Genomic DNA, 21,977 nt, shown 5'->3' with positions numbered 1-21,977 from the left:
GTTGATCTTCTCTGACTAAGGAAATCGAAAGCTAAGAGCCTCGGAGGGAGGAGTCTCGACATTGTGTTGCAACTTCTCCATCCAGGGGGCTGTGCCCAGTGAGGAAACCCCCGCCCGCCGAGTTTTCTGGGACTCTACTAGAGCCATCTGCCCTTGCTAGCTTTCCAAATACTTCTTTTCCCTCCGCCCTCCAGGAGGTCATCACACCCTGCAGTTCATCCTCTGAAGGCTTTGTCGACTTATCTTCCTCCTCAAACAACATAAGCAGAGATTCCTGAATTTCTGAAGAAGACATCAGGATCCAGACTCCTGGAGATTTTCAGCAAGGTGAGGCTTGTGGCTTTCTGCAGACAGCTGTGGGCACCTGCTGGCTGAACCCAAGACAACCGGGGAGTAGGCAGGGGTTAGTGTATGAAGAATTGGGGTAGGGGGCTGGTATCAACTATAGTTGGGGACATGAAAACATGAGTAGCTTGATTCTAATCCTTTACTACCTAGACAAGGAGCAGGCATGTTTATCACCACAGCTGACACCTGAACGAAAGGAGGTGCATTTTGACTGTGGAAAACTTTAAAATCTATTCCGCAGGTGACTACTGGCACCAGTTACCTTAGAAAAAGGGTCTGGTTTTCTTCCCTCGGTGGTGTTCAGGAAACTCTTGGTAATCTTGTACAGTTCTGGTCAGAAGTCAAGTTAGGAGCACAAGGAAACTATCAGAACATAATAATAAGTAAAAAAATACATCTGGATTTAAGCTGCATTGTGGGGGCACGTGAGTGGCTCAGTGGGTTAAGCCTCTGCCTTCAGCTCGGGTCATGATCCTGGGGTCCTTGGATTGAGCCCCGCATCGGGCTCTCTGCTCGGCAGGGAGCCTGCTTCCTCCTCTCTCTCTGCCTGCCACTCTGCCTACTTGTGATCTCTGTTAAATAAATAAATAAATCTTAAAAAAAAAAAAAAAAGCTGCATTGTGGTCTTATCCTGATTTTAGAAGACACTCACACACCCATATACATGCACAGAGCAGAAAAAGTTTCACTTCCCCAGACACAGTTATGCAAAAACATGTTTACCTCTAGTAAGGCAGTTTAATCTTCATATTATACTCCAGATGATACCACCAGAGCTGGTTTTCCAGTTCCTTTTAGTATTACTGTCTGCCTTCCTGAAAATTACTGATTTTTTTCCTAGTGGAAAAGTATAGGAGAAAGAGGAGGAGATTTCGCCACAAACAGAGTTTCAGAACTGTTGAGCGACTTTCTGTGCGACCTGCATAACAATAGTTCCTATGTGCTTGATCAGAGTGTGAGATTTTTAATGCTGATTTTGGAATCTTATGTATGTTATGTAAACCTGTCAGTTATGCTTATTAATAATGTTAGTCCTAGTTCCTAAGCCTCTACTGAATTTTTTACCTTGTTTATTTAATAATTAAGAGATATGTTAAAATCTCCTACCATAGGGGCTCCTGGGTGGCTCCGTGGGTGAAAGCCTTTGCCTTCTGCTCAGGTCATGATCTCAGGGTCCTGGGATCGACCCCTGCATCAGGCTCTCTACTCCTTGGGGAGCCTGCTTCCTTCCCCCTCTCTCTGCCTGCCTCTCTGCCTACTTGTGATCTCTGTCAAATAGATAAATAAAGTCTTAAAAAAAGAAATCTCCTACCATAAAATTGTGAGGTTTTTGTCCTATAGTTCCCTCAAATTTATATATACAATAACATAATGTACATTACTTATGTAATTATGTATAGATGTACACATGTATATAAAAGTGTGTGTGGATGAGTGAGGAGAAACATGCTACCTAATACTACAAATGCAATTTCTATATTATAATATGTCAATCATGTTATAAGACATATTATGTAATATTTGTAGCATTAGAAAGGAATATAAAGTATCAATAACATATATTTACTATTAGCAGGTAAATGCATAATGACAACTGTTTTGTTTCCCTAGGAGGTCAGCCTTTATGGTTGTCTTGCACTCTGGGGATGCTTTTCATCTTCAGGTCTATTTCAAGCAACACTAGTATAGATAAACTGGGTTTTCTTTTAGTTACTCTTTGCATGATCAAGTATTTTTCTTTCATTTTCCCACATTTAAATGATCTTTTGTTAATACTCTATTGGCAGATTGCATAAATGCATTTTCCTCCACAAATGCAATTTGTCACTTCCCTGGGTGGGCCATTTATGGAGGTGTTGTCTCTCTTGTCTTGGGTCAGGGCTGTATTCGTGTGGAAGGCCTAGGTACACCAGATCAGGCTCGGTTCCAGCTCTTACTTACCTCTGGGCTTGTGGTATTTCTTGGCTCTTTGTGTTATTTTTGGTGTCAAATATTTCCTCCAATAGATGTCTCTGTATAGGACTTTATCTTCTAAACTACCAAGGCCTTGAATATCAGAGAATAGTTTCTGAGACCCTCACATTTAAATATGATTTGGGCTAGCTTAAAATTCACCTCTTAAAATTATTTTGCCCTCAAGATACATAGACAATACATCTTCTGATACCCCTGGGGCTACATATGTTTTGGAATTCAGAATAGGGGCATTTTAGAAAGGAAAGGCTATTTAACACACCTACTTTAAATACTGTAATACTAGACACAATAAATACATATGTATATGCATATGTATATGTATATGTATATGTATGTGTGTATATATATGTATATATATATATATATATATATATATTTTTTTTTTTTTTAAGAGAGCGATCACAAGCAGGCAGAGAGGCAGGTGGAGAGAGAGGAGGAAGCAGGCTCCCCGCTGAGTAGAGAGACTGATGTGGGGCTTGATCCCAGGACCCTGAGATCACGACCTGAGCCAAAGGCAGAATCTTTAACCCCCTGAGCCACCTAGGTGCCCCAAATACACTAATATTTTAACAGTAAAACTTAGGAATGTTCAGTTAGGTGGAATGAATGAAGAATAAACATTGTCTCCTGTCACCTCATATCTGGTTTTATTTTGCAAATAAATTATGTTGTCACACACACACACACACAGACACACACAAAACACAAAAATTTCATTTTAAAAATTGCTCGATTTTGAAATGGATAACGGAATTTGGATGAGAACTACATGTAAATTGACCTTATTTTCCTGTGGTGGGCAGCTTTGCTTTGAACATCAGTTTCAATCTCATCCTTGAGGCTTTACAGGTGACCCACTCTTTATCTCTGGAAGCTTTCAGAGTTTTTAACTTTGCTTTTAATAATCTTCAATTCCCCCATAATATATCTTGGGGTTTTATCCTTCACTCTATGGGCCTGATGAATCTGGAAATGCTCACATTCTCTCAAGGAGGAATAATTCTTAGCCCTGGGAATCTGAACATGCTAATTATACAAAAATCACCCAAACACGCTGTCCGTAAATGAAAAGAATTTATGACTTTGAAAAGAAAATTGGAATCCCTACCATGTACTGAGTCCCATGGGGGAAGTACACACGGTGATAAGGAGACCCAGAGGACGACACCCAGGCCCAAAAGGGGACTCTGGTGGGTTTCAGGAGACAAAGCCTCAGTGGAGCCTTGAAGGCTGTAAGAAGGTGGTGGGAGGAAGAAAAGTGAGGCTGGCTCTTTGGGAAGCAGGGAGGGAATTAGCAAAGTCATGAAACTTGGGAAGACAAGGTATATTGTGTATTTCTGCAACATATGACATGCAAAATACAAAAGTTACAGATGTAAAAATGATGCAGATTATTCAAGGCTTTCCAAGTTAGGCTAAAAAGCAAGAAATTTTTTTAAACCAAAATGGGGAACTATTGGAGGATGTTGACTGAGATCAAAACGGGGCTCTGTACGGGGGAGCCGGCTCTCCAAGAAGAACTAGTAAGAGGAATTCAGCCTAGAAAGGTAAAATCAAGCAACTGTAGAAATAACTTCAGCCAATAACTTCTGGGTGCCTGCTCTAGCAAGAAAGTAGAACTCCAGCAAAACAACTACCAAATAGTCCTGATCTATTAGGACTGTGACTCCGACCCCCGACAGCCCTCGCTCCACACAGGGCATCAACTGCCTCTTTCCAGACCTCCTGCCACCACACCCACCCCCAACCCCACTCAACTCAACTATCATTACTAAAAGGAAAGAATTTCTTAGAAGTCCCGAATGTAGCAGTTCTCAACCCAGTTCCCACAGTGACACACCTGGAAATTAAGTTCCTCTTTGTCACACACACTGAAGGACAACACCTTGGCAGGGGTGCCTCCCTCACACAGACACAACCGAACTTTTAAACCATCCGGATGAAGGTATAACACCGGACGGTATTTGTCTCTTTCAGGCTCAGCTGCACCCGGAGCGATGGGGAGTGACTACAAGAGGATTATTCTGCTGAAGGGACTGGAGGCCATCAACGAGTACCAGTTCAGCATCGTCAAGTCCCTGCTGGCCCGCGATCTGAGACTCACCAGAAAAATGCAAGAAGAGTATAACAAGGTCCAGATTGCTGACCTGATGGAAAGAAAGTTCCCAGGGCCTGCCTGTGTGGACAAGCTAGTAAAACTGTTCAAAGACATAGAAGAGCTTGGAGACGTTGTTAAAATTCTTAAAAATGAGAAGAAAAAAGGTAATGGGCAGGAGCCCTCACTGTCAGGGTCCGGGTCCCCCACATCGGAGGGAGCCCTGGAATTGGCATAGCTGAGTGATCCCTTTCCCAATTTCCAAGTGGGTAGCTGAGACGAGGTAGCCCTTCAGACACCAACAAGTAGACAGTTTAGACAATCCCTTTACTATAAAGAGGTCCACTATATTTTACAGGGTGTATTTTGGGGGTGTGGGTAAAGAAAAAAGCAGAAAGAGTTGATGAGGAAAGGCAGAGGCTTCTGCATATTACAAAACGTTGAAGAGGGACAAAGAAAAATTAGGAAAAATCGTAAGATTTAAAAATTCTTCGTTCAGTCCGTTTGGTGCTCTGTTACATTATTTATGCCATCATTACTATGTTCCTTAGCAAGAAACATGACTAAAAGTTACTAAAAGTTATGAAATATGACTAAAAGTTTCTTGCTAAAGAACATAACTTTTTTAAAAGAAAAAGCTAATTCTCAGAGATGTGAAGATTTTGCCTCCTCTAAAAATATTTTAAAACGTTAAGTCCAGTATCACCAACTCGTCATATCACCAATTAGATCAGATTTTCCTTCTCTGGTTTCTGTAATTCAAACAGACGTTCCATAGGAGTTAACCCACCACATGAATTATGAAAGCTGCAGATTCTTTTTTTTTTCCCCAAGATTTTATGTATTTATTTGACAATGGGAGAGGGAGCAAAGCAGGGGGAGGATCAGAGCGAGAAGCAGGCTTCCCTCTGAGCAGGGAGCCTGTTGAGGGGCTGGATCCCAGGACCCTAGGACCATGACCTGAGCCAAAGGCAGACGCTTAACGGACTGAGCCACCCAGGTGTCCTAAAACTACAGATTCTTAAAAAGAACGCATAGGATAAGGTGGGAAAAGGGTTTGACTGAGGTACCTGGGAGTGCAGGGGATTGGAGGGGTGTGCTCATGTACCTGGGGGAGAACGGGAACTAGCCTTGTGAGTCTGCGCCTGTGCTCTGGTCGGCGGGCTGATGCAGGAGGGGAGCACACCAGCATCCCAGACCCACAAACACAAGCTGAGAGGATGCAGGAATGGAAGTGCTACAGCTGCCCTCGGCCAGCTCCTGGGACTCATCATCTTGTTTTTTTAACTGCTTCAGTTATGAGGCAAAGCGGAGCAAGAGGGAAAGAACCCATGAAGAAAAGAAGGCAGGATTCCCCCAGAACTGATGAATCCACATCTACTGTGAACGAAGCTTCGGGATCAGTCCATGACACAGTCATGTCCAAGGTAGGATGGAGAAGGTCCCGTGGAAGGAGCTTCTTCTAGGTTCTATCACTTATTACCTTCTTACGTACACCAAGTGCTTTACTCATTCCTCAACCTGCAAATACAAGAATCGGGAAAAAGGGATTCCAGGAGCAGAGTGAAAACGAGGTTCAGAGGCAGCACACCCCTAGTTATGATCACCCATGATGTTTCGGAACTGTGTGCACATCACAAGTGCGGATAAGTCCCCATGAAGGAGATGTGAAGTCGTGACCCCTCCTTACATGTGCACAAAATTGGAAGTCACACTAGGAGAGTAGCTTGCCAAGCCTGCTCAAAGAGACAAAAATTCAAGCATAAATTTTATAAATTCCGGTACAGCATTCTTCCCAGGGATGAGGAGGGTTCCCAGGCTCTTGTGTGAATCAATTATATGTGTGGGCTGCTTGCTTTGCCATCATCTCTTAGCGGGATTGAATCCAAGTACCTCCTGGATTTCAGGAATACAGAAATTTTGACATAATTAGAAACTAGTAATAAAAACTTGATTTGCTCAGTAGTAATGATGTGTCTCATCTAATATTGGAAACCATTAACCAGGGGTGAAACTTACTTTCAGAAAAAGAAAATCAAAACAACACAACAAGATGAATCTATGAGGACCCAGCCAACCCAGGAACAGAGTCCGCTTCCAGGACCATCTGCAACCAGCACACAGTCCACTTGTAGCTACCCTCAGACTCCTCAGATGCCCCCACCGACCCCAGGCAGCAGTTCTGCAACGAAGGTACCATCCCCCTCTTCCCATGCTTATACACCTTCACAACATGCTACAAGACTCTCCATGACCTTGAGAGACCTTCTCAGTCATTCTCTACTATGTATAAATTCCCAAAATACCAAAAATCACCCCTTAGTTTACCAAGTGCAGCCACTGAGATTTTGTTGTATTGCACGTCCTTTGCTACTTGCAAGGTATGCATTTTGACATAATTCCGGACCTCAAGAGGTCTACTGGCTTGGTCCAGTAGTAGGAGTGGGAAGTGGACAGACAATTGGAGATGAACATGAGAGGATGCTTATCCCTTCTGTTCTTCATTCAACCATTTCTTCTTGACTTGCTGGCCATTCTTCTGGACTCGTGTCCTACATGCGGTGCTCCTTCCCATGTTAGCTATGCGAATGCGTGCTACTTCTGTGATTTGGAATTCATTGCTCCTATCTTTGCACTGGCCCAGGGACAGCTCCTTTCAGACACCAGCCTGCCTGCTTTCCTCTGGCAAGACTTCCCCAGTGCCCGAGGACGATACATCACATCTTCCTACTGCTCCCGTTCGTGGGTCCTTTTACCTTTCCCACCCAGCATTTGCAATCATTATATGAGTCTTACGCTCTCTTTTCTTCCTGGACAATAACCTCAGAAACGCAGGACAAGGGTAGGCAGGTGAGTGCTACAAACATGCATCCCCTCCTCCGCATCTGCCTCTGCGCCGCCATGACAGGGCCCCTGTGGTTGCCAGCACTCAGATGTACAATGTCCATTCTGTGACAAGTGCACACGCAACCTGAGGGATGGACAAAGTAGTATCGTAATCACTGTCCTCTCGAATAGTTTGTGACCTGCCCCCAAGCTGTCCCTGACCGAGCTGGTAGCCCGCTCCCATTACACACACATGTAGTTGAGGGCAGACTCCCTATGGACAAGATTTTTCAAATTCTGTCTTCTTATTCTTGCTGTTGTCAGCCCCTATGACTCCTACTCCCCCTACAGTCTCTCCACAACTTACGGGATGGAGCTAGACACTTGTGCCTGTGACCTTATCAAGTCATTGGAACCTCAGCTCCCCATTTTCTCTGCTATGACAATGGCATAGATGCCCATCTTAGGACAACTCCACTTTGGCCATACATATTGGCTTGGAAAGGACACTTTATATGTCCCCATCTGCCTATATAGGTGACAAGGTCATTTCTTCACACATAAGAATCCTCCTGCTGCCCTGAAACCGCCTTGGAGCACAGGGACCCCAGGGGCCTCTTCCACCCTCTCAGGCTCTTACACCTACACACCCTAGAGCTGCCATTCCTCCTCTGGGGTCCAGCCTCCTGCACGGGATGCCTGTAAAAAGGTATCTGACTCTTCACTCTATGCTTCACTAGATGAGCAGGAAAGTCTTGCTGTGGCTCATCACGGGGTCAAGGATTTTCTCTAAGGTGTGGGCTCTCTTTATTCTGTTGCCTCAAAACAAGACACAGACCAATATTGCCCTTGAGACCTGCTGCTCTGTCTCTCCTGAAGCAAACAGCTCAGACCATCCTCTCTGCTGAATGGGACAGGGAGATGAGGGAAGTAAGTTCTGGGAAAACGAACAGTTATGATTTTTAAACATTGTCCAATCAGAAAGTATAACTCAGCATCCAAATCTATTATTCAGATTTAGAAGCTTTCAGTATAAATAATTTTAGGAGACGCTTCCAAAAGTTCTTCTCCACGAATTTAAATTACTACATGTGACAGAAATAGAGAAGCTTCTTTTTTAATTTAAATTTGATTAGCCAACATTTGCTACCTCATTACTTTCATATATAGACTTCAACAACTCATCAGTTGTACCCACAAGTACAACTGTACCTACCAGTTGTACCTACAAGTACAACAACAAGTACTCATCACATCTTATGCCTTCCTTCAGGCCCATCACCCAGTGCTCCCCAGCCCCTCCCCCACCTCCTTTACAGCAACCCTCAGTTTCTTCCTTTCTTTTTTTAACAGCATCTCATGGTTTGATCCCCTCTATACTTTTTTTTTCCATTCCATTCCCCCCCCCGCCTTCCACTATGAGCATCTGTGCTGTTTCCTGTATCCCACATATGAATGAAACCATAAGATACTTGCCTTTTTCTGATTGACTTATTTTGTTCAGCATAATACCCACCCATTCCATCCATTTTGATGTAAATATTAAGAATTTATCTTTTGTGATGGCTGAATAATATTCCATTGTATATTTCTATGCCACATCTTCTTTATCCATTCATCTATTGATAAGTATCTTGGCTCTTTCTACAGGTTGGCTATTATGGATATTGTTTCTATAAACATTGGGGTGCACGTGCCCCTTCAGATCACTACATTTGTATCTTTGGGGTAAATACCTAGGAGTACAACTGCTGAGTCATGGAGTAGTTCTATTTTCAACTTCTGGAGAAACCTCCAGACTGTTTTCCAGAGTGGCTGCCTCGGCTTGCATTCCTCTCAATAGCACGCGAGGGCTTCCCTTTCTCTGCATCCTCACCAACATTTCTTGTTTCCTGACTTGTTAATTTTAGCCATTCTCACTGGTATGAGGTAATATCTCTTCGGGATTTTATTTGTATTAGGAAAGTATTTCTCATGCATAGAGAGGGTCACACACAAAGCATGAAAAATTTGCGGATCTCAATGGAAATACAAGCTCCCTGCATAGGCATGAAGTGCTAACAACAATCTTGACACACCTTTGTATAGAAAATTTAGTGACTGGATTCTAGAAATTGTGCTTCCTGTCTGTGAACTCATCTTTCCTTGATGGACCACTTATCATTTGTCACTCGGATGCTATTGCTAGTCCTGATTCACCAATGGGAAAAATGAGGATTGTAGAGGTTCACAGCTTTCTGGAAGGACCACCCAGGCAGTGAATGTCAGAACTCAACACTTGAACACTTAGTGGTCATGACTGAGCCCATGGTAGGTGGGTGGGTGTTACAATATTTTTGAAGTTATTTTTTAAAACTGATGAATAGACAGGGGCATGTCTGGACATTGTTTCTATAGCCCAGGCTCTGAAAGCCTTCTAATGAGGAAAGAGGTCTTGACAGCATGGGGGGAATGGCTGGTTGTGCATGGTGAATGGTCTGAGGTTTCTCTAATCAGGAAGCTGTACAGAAGAGGAAGCTATTTCCAGGAGCTCCCCCATGCACAGCTTCATCAACTGGTTACGCCTTGTGAATTAGACAAATGAATCCTAAAAGTGGCAGAGATGTGGCAAACTTCTATTGGACGTAGAATGGTACAAAAGGGCTTTCGTTAGTAAAAGTAATGGTAGTCAAGGGCAAAGATTTTACTGACACTTGTGCACTTACTAAACAATTATGAAATCCCAGGTACTGGGAACGGCCTGGGTGAATTCCTGCATGAGCCTGTGTGTTGTTGAGATCTCTGAGGGATTTGGTTGCTTGGTCAGGATCCTGCCTCTAGAATTATGAATCCAAGGGAATCTTTCTGGGATGATAAACAAAGCATCTAAATGGATGAAGTTGGGATGTTCTAGACCCAAAGAACAGGGGATGGAAACCAATATGCTGATCTGCAACAGGTACAAGGAAATAAAGACCTGGTTAATAGAACATCCTTCACCCCAGCCGATGTTCTTCTGAGACCTGCTTCCCTTAGAACCTGGGAGGACTTTCTCTCAGTCCATGAATCCAGTGTTCTCCTGAGGAAGAGCATAGATAGGCCAGTCGGCTGCAGAAGTAGAACAGAATTCCACTACAGAGCAAGGAAATTTGAATTATCTGACTTGTTTAAATTTGCAGAGTGACATGGGAAATCCTTGTTGGTTTCTGAGCTGGGCAGATGTTGGAGATATCTGCCTATGTGCTGTAATTCCAGAGTGAAGATACTGCTCTGTGTGAGGCAGAGAAGGGGAGAGACAGACAGACAGACAAGGAGGGAAAGTGAGGGAGGAGAGACAGGAACAGAGAGAGAGAGAGAGAGAGAGAGATGTGTTCTGGGTTATCTGATACTGAAAACCATTAACCGGGGGGAAAATCTACTTTCAGAAAAAGAAAATGGAAACTACACAAAATGATGGACCTATGAGGACCCCGCCAACCCAGGGACAGAGTCCGCTTCCAGGACCTTCTGCAACGAGCACACAGTCCACTTGTAGCTACTCTCAGACTCTGCAGATGCCTGCACCGACCCCAGGCAGCAGTTCCACAACCAAGGTACCACCACCTTCTTCCCACCACTTGTACCCCTCCACAACATGCTACCAAACTCACCATGACCTTGAGAGAGTTTCTCAGTACTTCTGTACTCTGTAAAAATTCCCTAAAAAACAACTCCCACTCATTAGTTTATCAAATGCAGACACTGAGGTTTTGTTGTATTACACATCCTTTGCTACTTGCAAAGTATGCATTTTGACATAATTCCTCATCTCAGGATGTCCAGGAGTAAGGGTGAGAAGTGGCAGACAATTGGAGATGAACATAAGAGAATAGTTTTTAAAGTTATTGTTACGTTGGTTAGCCAACATAGAGTACATGGTTAGTTTTTTATCTAGTGTTAAGTGACTCATTGTTGTGTAGAAAACCCAGTGCTCATCACAACAGGAGCTCCTTCATGATCCTACTTTGCCTTCCATTCCTCTCTTTCTTCTTGACTTACTGACCACTCTTCTGGGTTCATGTCCAGCCGTCAGTGCTCCCTGCCATGTTAGCTGTGTGCATATATGCTATTTCTGTGACTTGGAATTCATTGCTCCTATCTTTACACTGGCCAAGTGACACCCCCCTTCAGACACCAGCCTGACTGCTTTCCTCGGGCAAGTCCACTCCGACACCCCAACCACAATACATCACTTCTTCTCACTTCTCCCTTTCATGGGTCCCTTTATTTTTCCTGCCTCCACTTTCAGCCACTATAATGAGCCTATGTTCTCCTTTCTTCTGGGACAAAAACCCCAGGTTGGCTATATAAGAGATGATAGAGAAAGACAAGTGGAGATGTAAGTGAATCAACTCCTTCACAGTGCCTCTGTGGCACCATGACATGGACCGAGAGGCTGCCGGAGATCTGAGGTACAATGTCCATTCTGTGGTGAACACGCAGCCAACCCGAGGGATGGCAAAGCAGCATATTACTCACTGTCTGTCTTCTAGTAGAGTACGGTTCCCCACCCAGGTGCCCCCTGACCCAGACTATAATCAGCCCCCAACACACACACATAGCAGTTGAGGACAGACTCTCTAGGGACAAGGTTTCTCTCAGGTTCTGTCTTCTTATTCTTCCTGATGTCAGCACCCATAATTCATATTCCCTCCACAGTCTTCCCTCCACACTTGTGGGATGCAGCTAGCAACCAGCACCCATTGGCCTCCAGGCCAGGGGGCGATGCCCGAGACCTTATCTGGTCGTTGAAACTTCAGCCCCCATCTCTCTGCTATGACAACGGCATAGCTGCCCATTTCAGGAAAACTCTACTTTGGCCATGCATACTGGGTTAGAAGTGACACTTTCCATGTCCCCATCTGCCTGTACAGGTGACATGGTCATATCTTCTCATATAAGAATCCTTCTACTGCCCTGAAACATCCTTGGAGAACAAGGACCTCAGGGAGGTCCCTCCATCTCCTCAGCCTCTTACACCTACACACCCCTGAGCTGCCATTCCTCTTCTGGGATCCGGCCACCTGCAAGAGACAACTGTAAAAAGGATGTCTGACTGTTCACTCTATGCTTCATTAGGTGAGCAGGAAAGCCTTGCTCTAGCTCGTCATGGGGTCTCTCAAAGATTTTCTCTAAGGTGTGGGTTGTTTGTTCTGTTCTCTTAAAACAAGACACAAGCCAGTATCATCCTTGAGACCTGCTTCTCTGTCTCTCCTAACATGAACAACTCAGACCATCCTCTCTGCTGAATGGGGCAGGGAGATGAGGGAAGTAAGCTCTGAGAAAATAATTCATTTATGATTTTTAAACACTATCCAATCAGAAAGCATATTTCAGTATCCATATCTTGCCATTAAGATAGAAGCATTTGGTTTAACTGATTTGGGGAGAAGCTCACAATGTTCCGCACAAAGAATTTAAATGACTGCATGTGGCAGAAAGAAATGGAGCAGCTTCTTTAGTAAAGCAGTCCCCACGCCTTTGAGAGGGTCACATACACAGGCTGAAATATGTGGAAATACAAGCTCCCTGCCCAGACAGGAGATGCTAATAACAGTAATGACATTTCTGTGTATCAAACATTTAGGGACTGGATTCTAAAATCTGTGTGCTTCGTGCATGTGATTCCATTCTTCCTTATAAAAACCCTAGCTATTGCTAGTCCCACTTCACCAATGAGAAAAGTGAGGTTTGCAGAGGTTCACAGCTTTCTGCAAGGGTCACCCCGAGAGAGAAATTCAGAATTCTACACTTGAACACTTATCGGGAACTGAGTACATGGTAGGTGTGTGGATGTTATAATATTTTTTAACTTATGTTTTTTAAGTTGATGAATAGACGCTGTCATGGTTGGATGTTGTTTCCAGAACCCAGGCTCTGAATGCCATCTACTGAGGAATGAGGTTCAGGGAGGTGGGGCGGGGGGTCCGTGTTTGCTCTAATCCGGAAGCTTAATGGAAGAGGAAGCTATTTCCAAGAGCTCCCCCATCCACAGCTTCGTCAACAAGTGACACCTTATGAATTAGACCAATGAATCCCAGAAGTGGTAGAACTGTGGCAAACTTAGATTGGATGTAGAATGGTACACAGGGGCTTTCATTAGCAAAAGTAGCGGTAGTCAAGAGCAAAGATTTTACTGACACTTGTGCACTTGCTAAACAATTACAAAATCCCAGGTCCTAGGAATGGCCTGGGTGAATTCCTGCATCAGCCTTGTGTTGTTGAGATCTCTGAGGGATTTGGTTGCTTGGTCAGGATTCTGCCTCTAGAAATATGAATCCAAGGGAATCTTTTGGAATGATTAAAAAAAAAAAAAAGCATCAAATGGATGAACATGGGGTTTTCTAGACCCGAAGAACGGGGGATGGAAACCGATAGACTTATTTGCCACAGATGCAAGGAAATAAAGACCTGGCTAATAGAACATCCTTCACCCCAGCCGATGTTCTTCTGAGACCTGCTTCCCTTAGAACCTGGGAGGACTTTCTCTCAGTCCATGAATCCAGTGTTCTCCTGAGGAAGAGCATAGATAGGCCAGTCAGCTGCAGAAGTAGAACAGAATTCCACTACAGAGCAAGGAAATTTGAATTATCTGACTTGTTTAAATTTGCAGAGTGACATGGGAAATCCTTGTTGGTTTCTGAGCTGGGCAGATGTTGGAGATATCTGCCTATGTGCTGTAATTCCAGAGTGAAGATACTGCTCTGTGTGAGGCAGAGAAGGGGAGAGACAGACAGACAGACAAGGAGGGAAAGTGAGGGAGGAGAGACAGGAACAGAGAGAGAGAGAGAGAGATGTGTTCTGGGTTATCTGATACTGAAAACCATTAACCAGGGGGGGAAATCTACTTTCAGAAAAAGAAAATGGAAACTACACAAAATAATGAATCTATGAGGACCCCGCCAACCCAGGGACAGAGTCCACTTCCAGGACCTTCTGCAATGAGCACACAGTCCACTTGTAGCTACCCTCAGACTCTGCAGATGCCTGCACCGACCCCAGGCAGCAGTTCCACAACCAAGGTACCGCCACCCTCTTCCCACCACTTGTACCCCTCCACACATGCTACAAGACTCACCATGACCTTGAGAGAGCTTCTCAAACTTCCGTACTATGTATAAATTCTCCAAATACCAACAACAAATACCAACGGCTTGCCAAATGCCGACACTGGGATTTTGTTGTATTAGAAGTCCATTGTTACTTACAAAGTATGCATTTTGACATAATTCCTGATCTCAAGAGGTCTACCAGCTTGGTCCAGGAGTAGGGGTGGGAAGTGGGCAGGCAATTGGAGATGAGTATAAGAGGATGTTTATCCCCTAAGTTCTCCATTCAGCCATTTCCTCTGAGCCTCCTGAGCCCTCTTCTGGACTCATGTCCAGCCTTCAGTGCTCCCTCCCATGTCAGCTGTGTGACCACATGCTATTTCTGACATTTGGAATTCATTCTTCCTATCTTTTCCTGGCCCAGAGACACCCACTCTTTAGACACCAGCCTGACTGCTTTCCTCTGGCAAGCCTTCCCCGATGCCCTGACAACAATATGTCACATCTTCCCACGGCTCCTTTTCATGAATCCCTTTATTTTTCCCGCCCAGCTTTCAAGAATATTATAATGAGCCTGTCCTCTCCTTTCATCTTGGACAATAACTGAGGATGATAGGGAAAGGCAGGTGGAGATGTGTGAGCATCAATTCTTCCCTGGCCTGCCTGTGTGTTGCCCTGACATAGCCCCAGTGGCCGCCAGCACTCAGGGGTACAATGCCCATTCTGTGTCGAATACACAGGCAACCTAAAGGAATGGCACAGCAGCATATCAGTCACTGACCTCTAGTGTGGTTTATTACCTCTCCCAAGCTGTCCCCTGACCCAGGCTGTCCCCTGCCCCCAGTACACACATAACAGCTAAAGGCAGCTTCCTATGGACACATTTTCTCAACTTCTGTCTTTTTTCTTTTTTTTAAGATTTTATTTATTTTTTTGAGAAAGAGTGTGTAAGAAGTGGGAACAACAGGGGTAAAGGGAGACTCGGTCTCCCCACTGAACAGGGACCCTGTAGGGGCTCAATCCCAGGACCCTGGGATCTTGAACTAAGCCAAAGGTTGATCCTTAACTGCCTAAGACACCCAGTTGTCCCTCAAGTCTGTCTTCTTATTCCTGCTGTTGCCAGCACCCATAACTCAATTCCCTCCACAGCATCCTTATTCCACATGGGATATAATTGGTCATTTGTTTGATTTTATTTTTGTGTTTTCCTCAATACATAACAGAGACCACTTATTGTGGAAAAGAGTGTAGAAATACAGAGTCAGAGCACTATCACCCATTCTTCCTCTCCCGTTTTTATTACATAAATAATATTATCTTAGGAAATTTAGGAAACCAAGATGCACAGACAAAAATAAGTAAAATTTTATTATCTGATCTCTCTTACATCAAACGTCACATTTAAAAAATAGTCTTTCTGATTTTACCCTTTGTTATGTATGCACAAAGAATATCATTTTGTCACATGACATATATTTTTCTATAATCCAATTTGAGGAGTTTTTTTTGTCACTTAATATGCTTTAAAGTGCTATTTAACTCAACGAATGTAGATTTAAATTCTTATTTTAACGTATAAGAAAAATTACATGGTTATTCCATAAATTAGAAAAATAACTGTATTATCTGACTTTAGGTTATTTCCAGAATTCCTCAGACCTGCAATGAGCAAAAGAACACGTTTCCATTAGATATGCCTGCGCCAGGGTAGATCCATAATCGTTTTCCAGGTCAGAGCCCAAGAAGCATTGCTGGTCTGTGGTACAGCCAGCTCGCGGCTTTGTAGGCAATCCTGGCACTCCTACCTTGGTCCTTGCCTTCAAACTTCCGTTTACAGATCGATAATACCCTCTCATTCCAAGCGCTCTCCTGAAACTCTGACGTGATTCAGGCCACTCGGGAGACAGGATGTCAGAGAAATTCCCCTGACACTTGGCTTCTCCACTGACATGCACCTCAGGGTCCTGCCATGATTCCAACAGAACAGTGTGGTACGATCACCCTTCTGTGCGCTTGGCTGAGACCCCTTTAATAGGAGACAGATTAATAAGAGAAAAGCAAGCAGAAGTTTGTTATAATAAATATGCTTCATATATACCTGGGAGAAACCAGGGGAAAAGTAGTAACTCCCTGAGGTGGCCGAAACTACCCACTGAAATACCATCTTCATCTAAAGACAAGAGAAAGGAAGGTGTGGAGACCACATAGGGAGATTACCAGGATAGGGGATAAACGAGAGTGTTTGTTATGCAGATTTCGGTAGGTTGTTTTTCCTCATAAAATTTTCTTGTGGTTTAGAGGTGTCCTCTTCCTGGTGGAGAGAGAGAGAGACACTCTTATAAATGCATGTTCCTTACAGAAGGGCAATTTCTATTCTCTTTGGAGAGCTTTTTCTAAATCTGCTATTTTTCTAAATAATCAGTTCAATATAATTCTATGCCAAGGAAGCATATTTTCAGATGGCGAATTCTGCTACTCTTCAAGAGCCTGGAGCCAGGACATTTCCAAATTAGGAAAGTTCATGAGATTCTCCAGTACTTGTTTAACCTCTTCTTAGCCCAGCACTTCTTGGAAACGGATTAGTGGTTTCTGTCTTTTATTGCGACATCTACTGGAACTGATTCCAGATGAAATCAGTGGTTTCTGACTAGAGCCCTTCCCACTGCCAGTGCTGCTAAGATGATTTATTTTCTTCCCTATTTATAGCTGTGCTATAAATATATATACTGTGCTCACTAAACTGAGTTGATTAATAAATTAAGATGATATATTCATCGTCATCTCTACTGGGAACCCCTTCATGACAACATGGCTATTGCCTACTTCCTCTACACATGACAGAACTCTCCTAGGAGAAATACATTTCATCGTGGGTTAATCACTTTTAGAGAAAAATATTATTCCTCTCAAACTCATAAAAGGATGAAAAAAAAAAAAAAAACTATGTTTAACTCTTCTCCATGCCTTTCATGGGCTACATCATAGCAGATCGGCCATTTCTGCCTAGCTCATTTTTCTCCCAAACCCATCCAATCAGGTATTTCTGGAGTCTCAAAATTGAGCGTAGGTGGCTCTTGCTAGAAAGTGACTGTTTTCCCTTTCCTAACGGTGCCTTTTTTTGGTGTGTACTTCCAAGTAGAAACCAAGATTGAAGGTTGTACCCACAGAAGCTTCCATAGAAGAGGGTTTCCAGAAGGGCCCCAAGGAAGTGATGGTGTTGAAAGCAACAGAACCATTTTCATATGATCCCATGAAAGCAGAGAAAAAGATGTTCCATGCCACCGTGGCTACTGAGAGCCAATTCTTCCAAGTAAAGGTTTTTCATGTCAGCCTGAAGAATAAGTTCATCCCAAAGAATATCATCGCCATATCAGATTACCATGGTCGCAATGGGTTCCTGGAGCTGTATGATACCTCTCGTGTGTCTGATGTCAATTCTGACCAAAAGATGGAAATCTCAAGCAGACTAATCCAAAATGCAAAAGCAACTCCTAAAATTAATACTCTTTACTCACAAAAGCCAGGAACATTTGTGAGTGGGATATATCAGGTGCATAAGGTAAGCCCAACACCATTGATTTGTACTATATCTTCTGCAACCCCAGAGTTTGAAGATCTGGATTTGCCAAGTAGAGTCTGGTTAACTTCTGAAATACACGAACTCAAGAGGTCACTGACCAGTGTAGTTGGGTAGAAGCTTCCCGCTTCAGGATATGGGCTAGAAAAACTCCTCATGATCTGCTTCCCAAGGTAATGCCATGCAAACTCTACAGAAAGATATTTCCCAAAATCCTTGGCATTTATCAGATATAATGATCTGGTCACAAGTATCCTGGTCCAGTAGAGTGCAGACTTTCTATTAGTATACATATTCTTATGATTTTGTTTAAGTTCTGTTTCATCCCATTTCAGTAGCAGGTTAAGTTAACTGTGAATAGTTATCCTCTCAAACTTGGATGCTAGTTGTGACAACCAGAGTAAAAACTAAAGAGATGACTCTGCCCTAAAATGCAGCTGTTTCCAATAGTTAGCTCAGATTCTGATCATCTGAATCTTAAAGTGCTCTTCTCTTCACAATCGCTCATCAAAATTGTTGGGCAACTGATTCTGGCATTATCTAATAGGAATTATGGATATTGAAAACACTAGAGAAGTCATGTTGTTTAATACTCAATTTATGGGGTACCTGGGTAGTTAAGCATCTAACTTGATTTCAGCTCAGGTCATGATCTCAGGATTATGAGATTGGGCCCCACATTGGGCTCCATGCTGGGTGTGGAGTATGTTTAAGATTCTCTCTCCCTCTCTGATGGTCCCTCTCCCCCAAATTTTTTTAACTACTCAGTTTATTAATATGATCAATAAAATGCATAATTTGGGTTTATTCTTAGAACTAGTGAAGGTATTTCTGTCCCAACACATCATGGAAATACTAAGTGGAGCCAACCTTACTTTTTTTTTTTTTTTAAGATTTTATTTATTTATTTGACAGAAAGAGATCACAAGCAGGCAGAGAGGCAGGCAGAGAGAGGGGAGGAAGCAGGCTCCCCGCTGAGCAGAGAGCCCGATGCGGGCCTCGATCCCAGGACCCTGAGATCATGACCCGAACCGAAGGCAGCGGCTTAACCCACTGAGCCACCCAGGCGTCCCCAACCTTACTTTTCTATGGGAAGTTTTATTCCATATTCCATTAAAGGTGTCTTCTAGGGTGGCTCTTTCCTTCTACCCCTGTTCTTTCCTGTGCCTTCTGTGTAAGTGGCTGTGCACACAGGTGCATATGCAGAATTAGTGAGTAGTGAGTGAGAAGAAACCTAGAACAATGGGACTAGATGATCTAGATTCAAGATTCGGGCAGAATTGGAGGAGTGAATAAATAGAGAATGGAGAAGAATTACAGAAATGATATAATCTACTTAATGATGACTAGTGGAAATCCTCAGACTCATAAGGAGAATTCTCTGGACAAAATAATTTAAGCTATTTTTTACCCCTCCTTCTGGACCCCTGTCAGAGACAAAAGTGTACACCCACACCCTGAGTTTCTCATAGATGTGGAAATCTGATCCAGTTCTCAGGAGAAGGGCATTGCTTTTCTTTTGTAGAAAAACGTGTTGAGTGAGAACATCATTTTGTATGAAATACAAGATAATACAGGGAAGATAGAGGTCTTGGTGTATGGACGACTGACCAACGTCAACTGTGAGGAAGGCGATAAACTCAGACTCATCTGCTTTGAACTCAGCATGGATCCAAGACAGCTGAGATCTGTAATTCACAGTTTCATCAAGGTGGGAACTTCTGGAGAACATCATTTTTCCAATATAGAAGACTTTACGAAAACCAGATTGATGTCCTTTCCATCATTCTTTCTTTAAGAGAGAGAGAGAGAGAAAGAGAGAGAGAGAGATTTTTAATCACTTTGAAGAGAGAAGCCCCAGAGAGGCCTTCAAAGTATAGAAAATTAGCTAAGTATTATAGAGGTGGTTGAATGTATCAAAGCAGGGAGATTATTTAGTAAATTTGGGCTTCATTAAGGCAGATTTGTTTCAAATCCTGGCTCTGTGATTTCCTAACTGGCTAGTGAACTTAAATACCAGGAACCTTATGTTCATCATCTATAATATGGGGAGAATATCCTCTATCCCAGAGGATGTTAAACAGAGCTCATACCAGACCTAAATGATCAAGAGTGCCCTGAATATCTCAAAACACAAAGTGACCAGCCTTTAGTGAGATATACAGACCGGTGTACACAGACAGAGGGCATTGGTACTACAGGATTAAGTCCACGCTCTTCATCACACACATGCATGAGGGATTGTGGGAAGATCACCAAAGAATAATACTGGAATGAAACAGGTCAATACAAAAGTTGATGCCTCTAGACACACAGCAGGTCCACACTCTTAGGTCTCTCCAGTTCTGAGGCCCTCAAACCTCCAGCCTTTCCCTCATAGCCTCACTTTCCTCCTACTCATTTTCCCAGTGAGAACCTTCCCCTCAGCTCTTGGCCTTGAGTACACCTGCTCCCTCCTCTCTTCGGCCCCGCCCACATGCACTCATGCTGCGTGTGAGTGACTACCTCCTCATTTCATGGTCTCAACCAAGGTGGGTGGGGTGGCTCAAAGGACAGAATTCACTGAAGGAGAGAAGTGAGAGCAAGAGCCTTACAGGAAAAGGAGAGAAGGAATGTAGCCAGTGGCAGGGAGAAAGAGTCAGTGCAGGGAGAAAGATAGAATCAGTTGCATCTCAACTGTTTTATCACCATCTCTTTCCTCTTTAAGGTCATCAAGCCCAGGAAAAACAAGAAACAACCACTCGGTCCTGATTCACATACGGAAATCTCACTGTAATATCCTTCTAAAAACCTGGATGCCATTAACAATGATGCTATGGAGGTAAAATCTAAGTATAGAAAAAAAAATACATACATATATCTGAGAGAAGTTCAAGATATACCAGCATTAATTCTGGGGAATAGAGTGGTAATGGGTACTTTTTATTTTATTTTTTATACTTTTATACTTTCTGGTGTCTGTGACCATATTTTGCATGTATAATTTTTATAACTTGGAAAAAATAATAAACTTTTTTTATTGTAAAGGAATTCTATAACAGGAGTCTAACTCTTCGGTGTGTTGCTTCAAAGCAAATCATCTGTGGCTTGCAGATCAGGCTGAGCCCCCCAAATCCCAAGCAGTATTTGCATTTATACTCTGGGTGTGATCTTAACAAGTTGAGGCTGGGATCAAGAATAGGCATGTTGGACGGGCTGTGCCCTGCTCAGAGAAGGCCAGCTGAGAGCCCACATCAGCCCAGAAACCCTCTGTGCTTTGTTTGCCAAGAGCTGTGTCTTAGGGAAGGATTGCTTTAGCTCAGAACATATTTCCTGGTTCTCATGCTCCTCAAAGGTGGACTCCATCAGGAAGTTGCCGCAGGCAAAGATCTACATCAAGCAAGCACTGAAGAATCCTTAATTTACTATAGAGCCCAATGGCAGAACATAGGTATCCCCAAGCTGACATTTACAGTATATTTATTGATCCCATATTTACTACCTGATCTTTTGCAATTACCGTGTGTCAGTCTCCAGCCTTGCTGGAGATGGTTGATAGTTTTCTCCTCTTTACTCTCCTACTCTGAGAAAAGCAAGGAACAGAAGGTGAAATCACTTTCCTAATGATACTCAAATGGTCAATCCCAGTCCTCGGTTGAGAATCAGGCTGTGGTCCTGCTTTGGGGTGGGTGTGTGAGGGGGATGGAAGGTGGATGAGGAGGAAGCTGTGAAGGACAGAATGGGATGTCTCCCTCTGGGAAGGTCCAAGGCTGTTCATGTGCAACTAATCTAAGGAAAAGCAGCATTACAGATCTGCCTTCGTGGTTCAGGGCCAGGGTGCGTGGAAAAAGAATGAGTTGTTCTCACTTGTACTGCTTTCTTTCTGAGGTGTATCTTTTATTCCGGAGGCTTAGATGCCAAGAGTAAAATAGAGACTTATGTTTCTTCCTTGCCTGATACCATTCCAATAACATATATAAGTAATAATATGCATGAATATATTAATAATATATATTATTAGGATAGATCTATAATATATATTAAATATAGAATATACATAGTATTTAAGTACATATACATTCAAGGTAATTTTGGTCATTGTGGGAAA

At 43.2% G+C, this 21,977-nt stretch overlaps 1 protein-coding gene across 4 annotated transcripts; it reads left to right on the top strand.

Moving 5' to 3' along the window:
* The first annotated feature begins 71 nt into the window (after nt 1-71).
* Nucleotides 72-20,920, top strand: LOC101669908 (gamma-interferon-inducible protein 16). Of its 4 annotated transcripts, XM_004775809.3 has the most exons (9): nt 76-327; nt 4,303-4,587; nt 5,717-5,847; nt 6,446-6,613; nt 10,651-10,818; nt 14,119-14,286; nt 17,453-17,872; nt 19,416-19,601; nt 20,598-20,920. In XM_004775809.3, the coding sequence occupies exons 2-9, from the start codon at nt 4,323-4,325 to the stop codon at nt 20,664-20,666; spliced, it is 1,575 nt and encodes a 524-aa protein (XP_004775866.1). In that variant the 5' UTR covers nt 76-327; nt 4,303-4,322; the 3' UTR covers nt 20,667-20,920. The 4 variants fall into 4 exon arrangements, with proteins under 4 accessions (XP_044942554.1, XP_012902927.1, XP_004775867.1 ...); XM_045086619.1 differs by lacking the exon at nt 19,416-19,601 and having other exon boundaries at nt 72-327; XM_013047473.2 differs by lacking the exon at nt 17,453-17,872 and having other exon boundaries at nt 73-327.
* The last annotated feature ends 1,057 nt before the right edge of the window (nt 20,921-21,977 follow it).

The sequence above is a fragment of the Mustela putorius genome, unplaced genomic scaffold, assembly GCF_011764305.1.
Source record: "Mustela putorius furo isolate JIRA1106 unplaced genomic scaffold, ASM1176430v1.1 tig00000997_pilon_pilon_pilon, whole genome shotgun sequence".
NCBI lineage: Eukaryota > Metazoa > Chordata > Mammalia > Carnivora > Mustelidae > Mustela > Mustela putorius.
The sequence above is the reverse complement of the archived record's forward strand: the minus strand, read 5'-3'. Positions and strand labels throughout refer to the sequence as shown.

Excerpts from the sequence above, each read along its gene's own strand:
- LOC101669908 (XM_004775809.3), top strand. The coding sequence starts at position 4,323 with ATGGGGAGTGACTACAAGAGGATTATTCTGCTGAAGGGACTGGAGGCC. Across the intron at positions 10,819-14,118 it reads GCAGCAGTTCCACAACCAAG|AAAAAGAAAATGGAAACTAC; the intron begins GTACCACCACCT and ends ATCTACTTTCAG. Across the intron at positions 19,602-20,597 it reads TAATTCACAGTTTCATCAAG|GTCATCAAGCCCAGGAAAAA; the intron begins GTGGGAACTTCT and ends TTCCTCTTTAAG.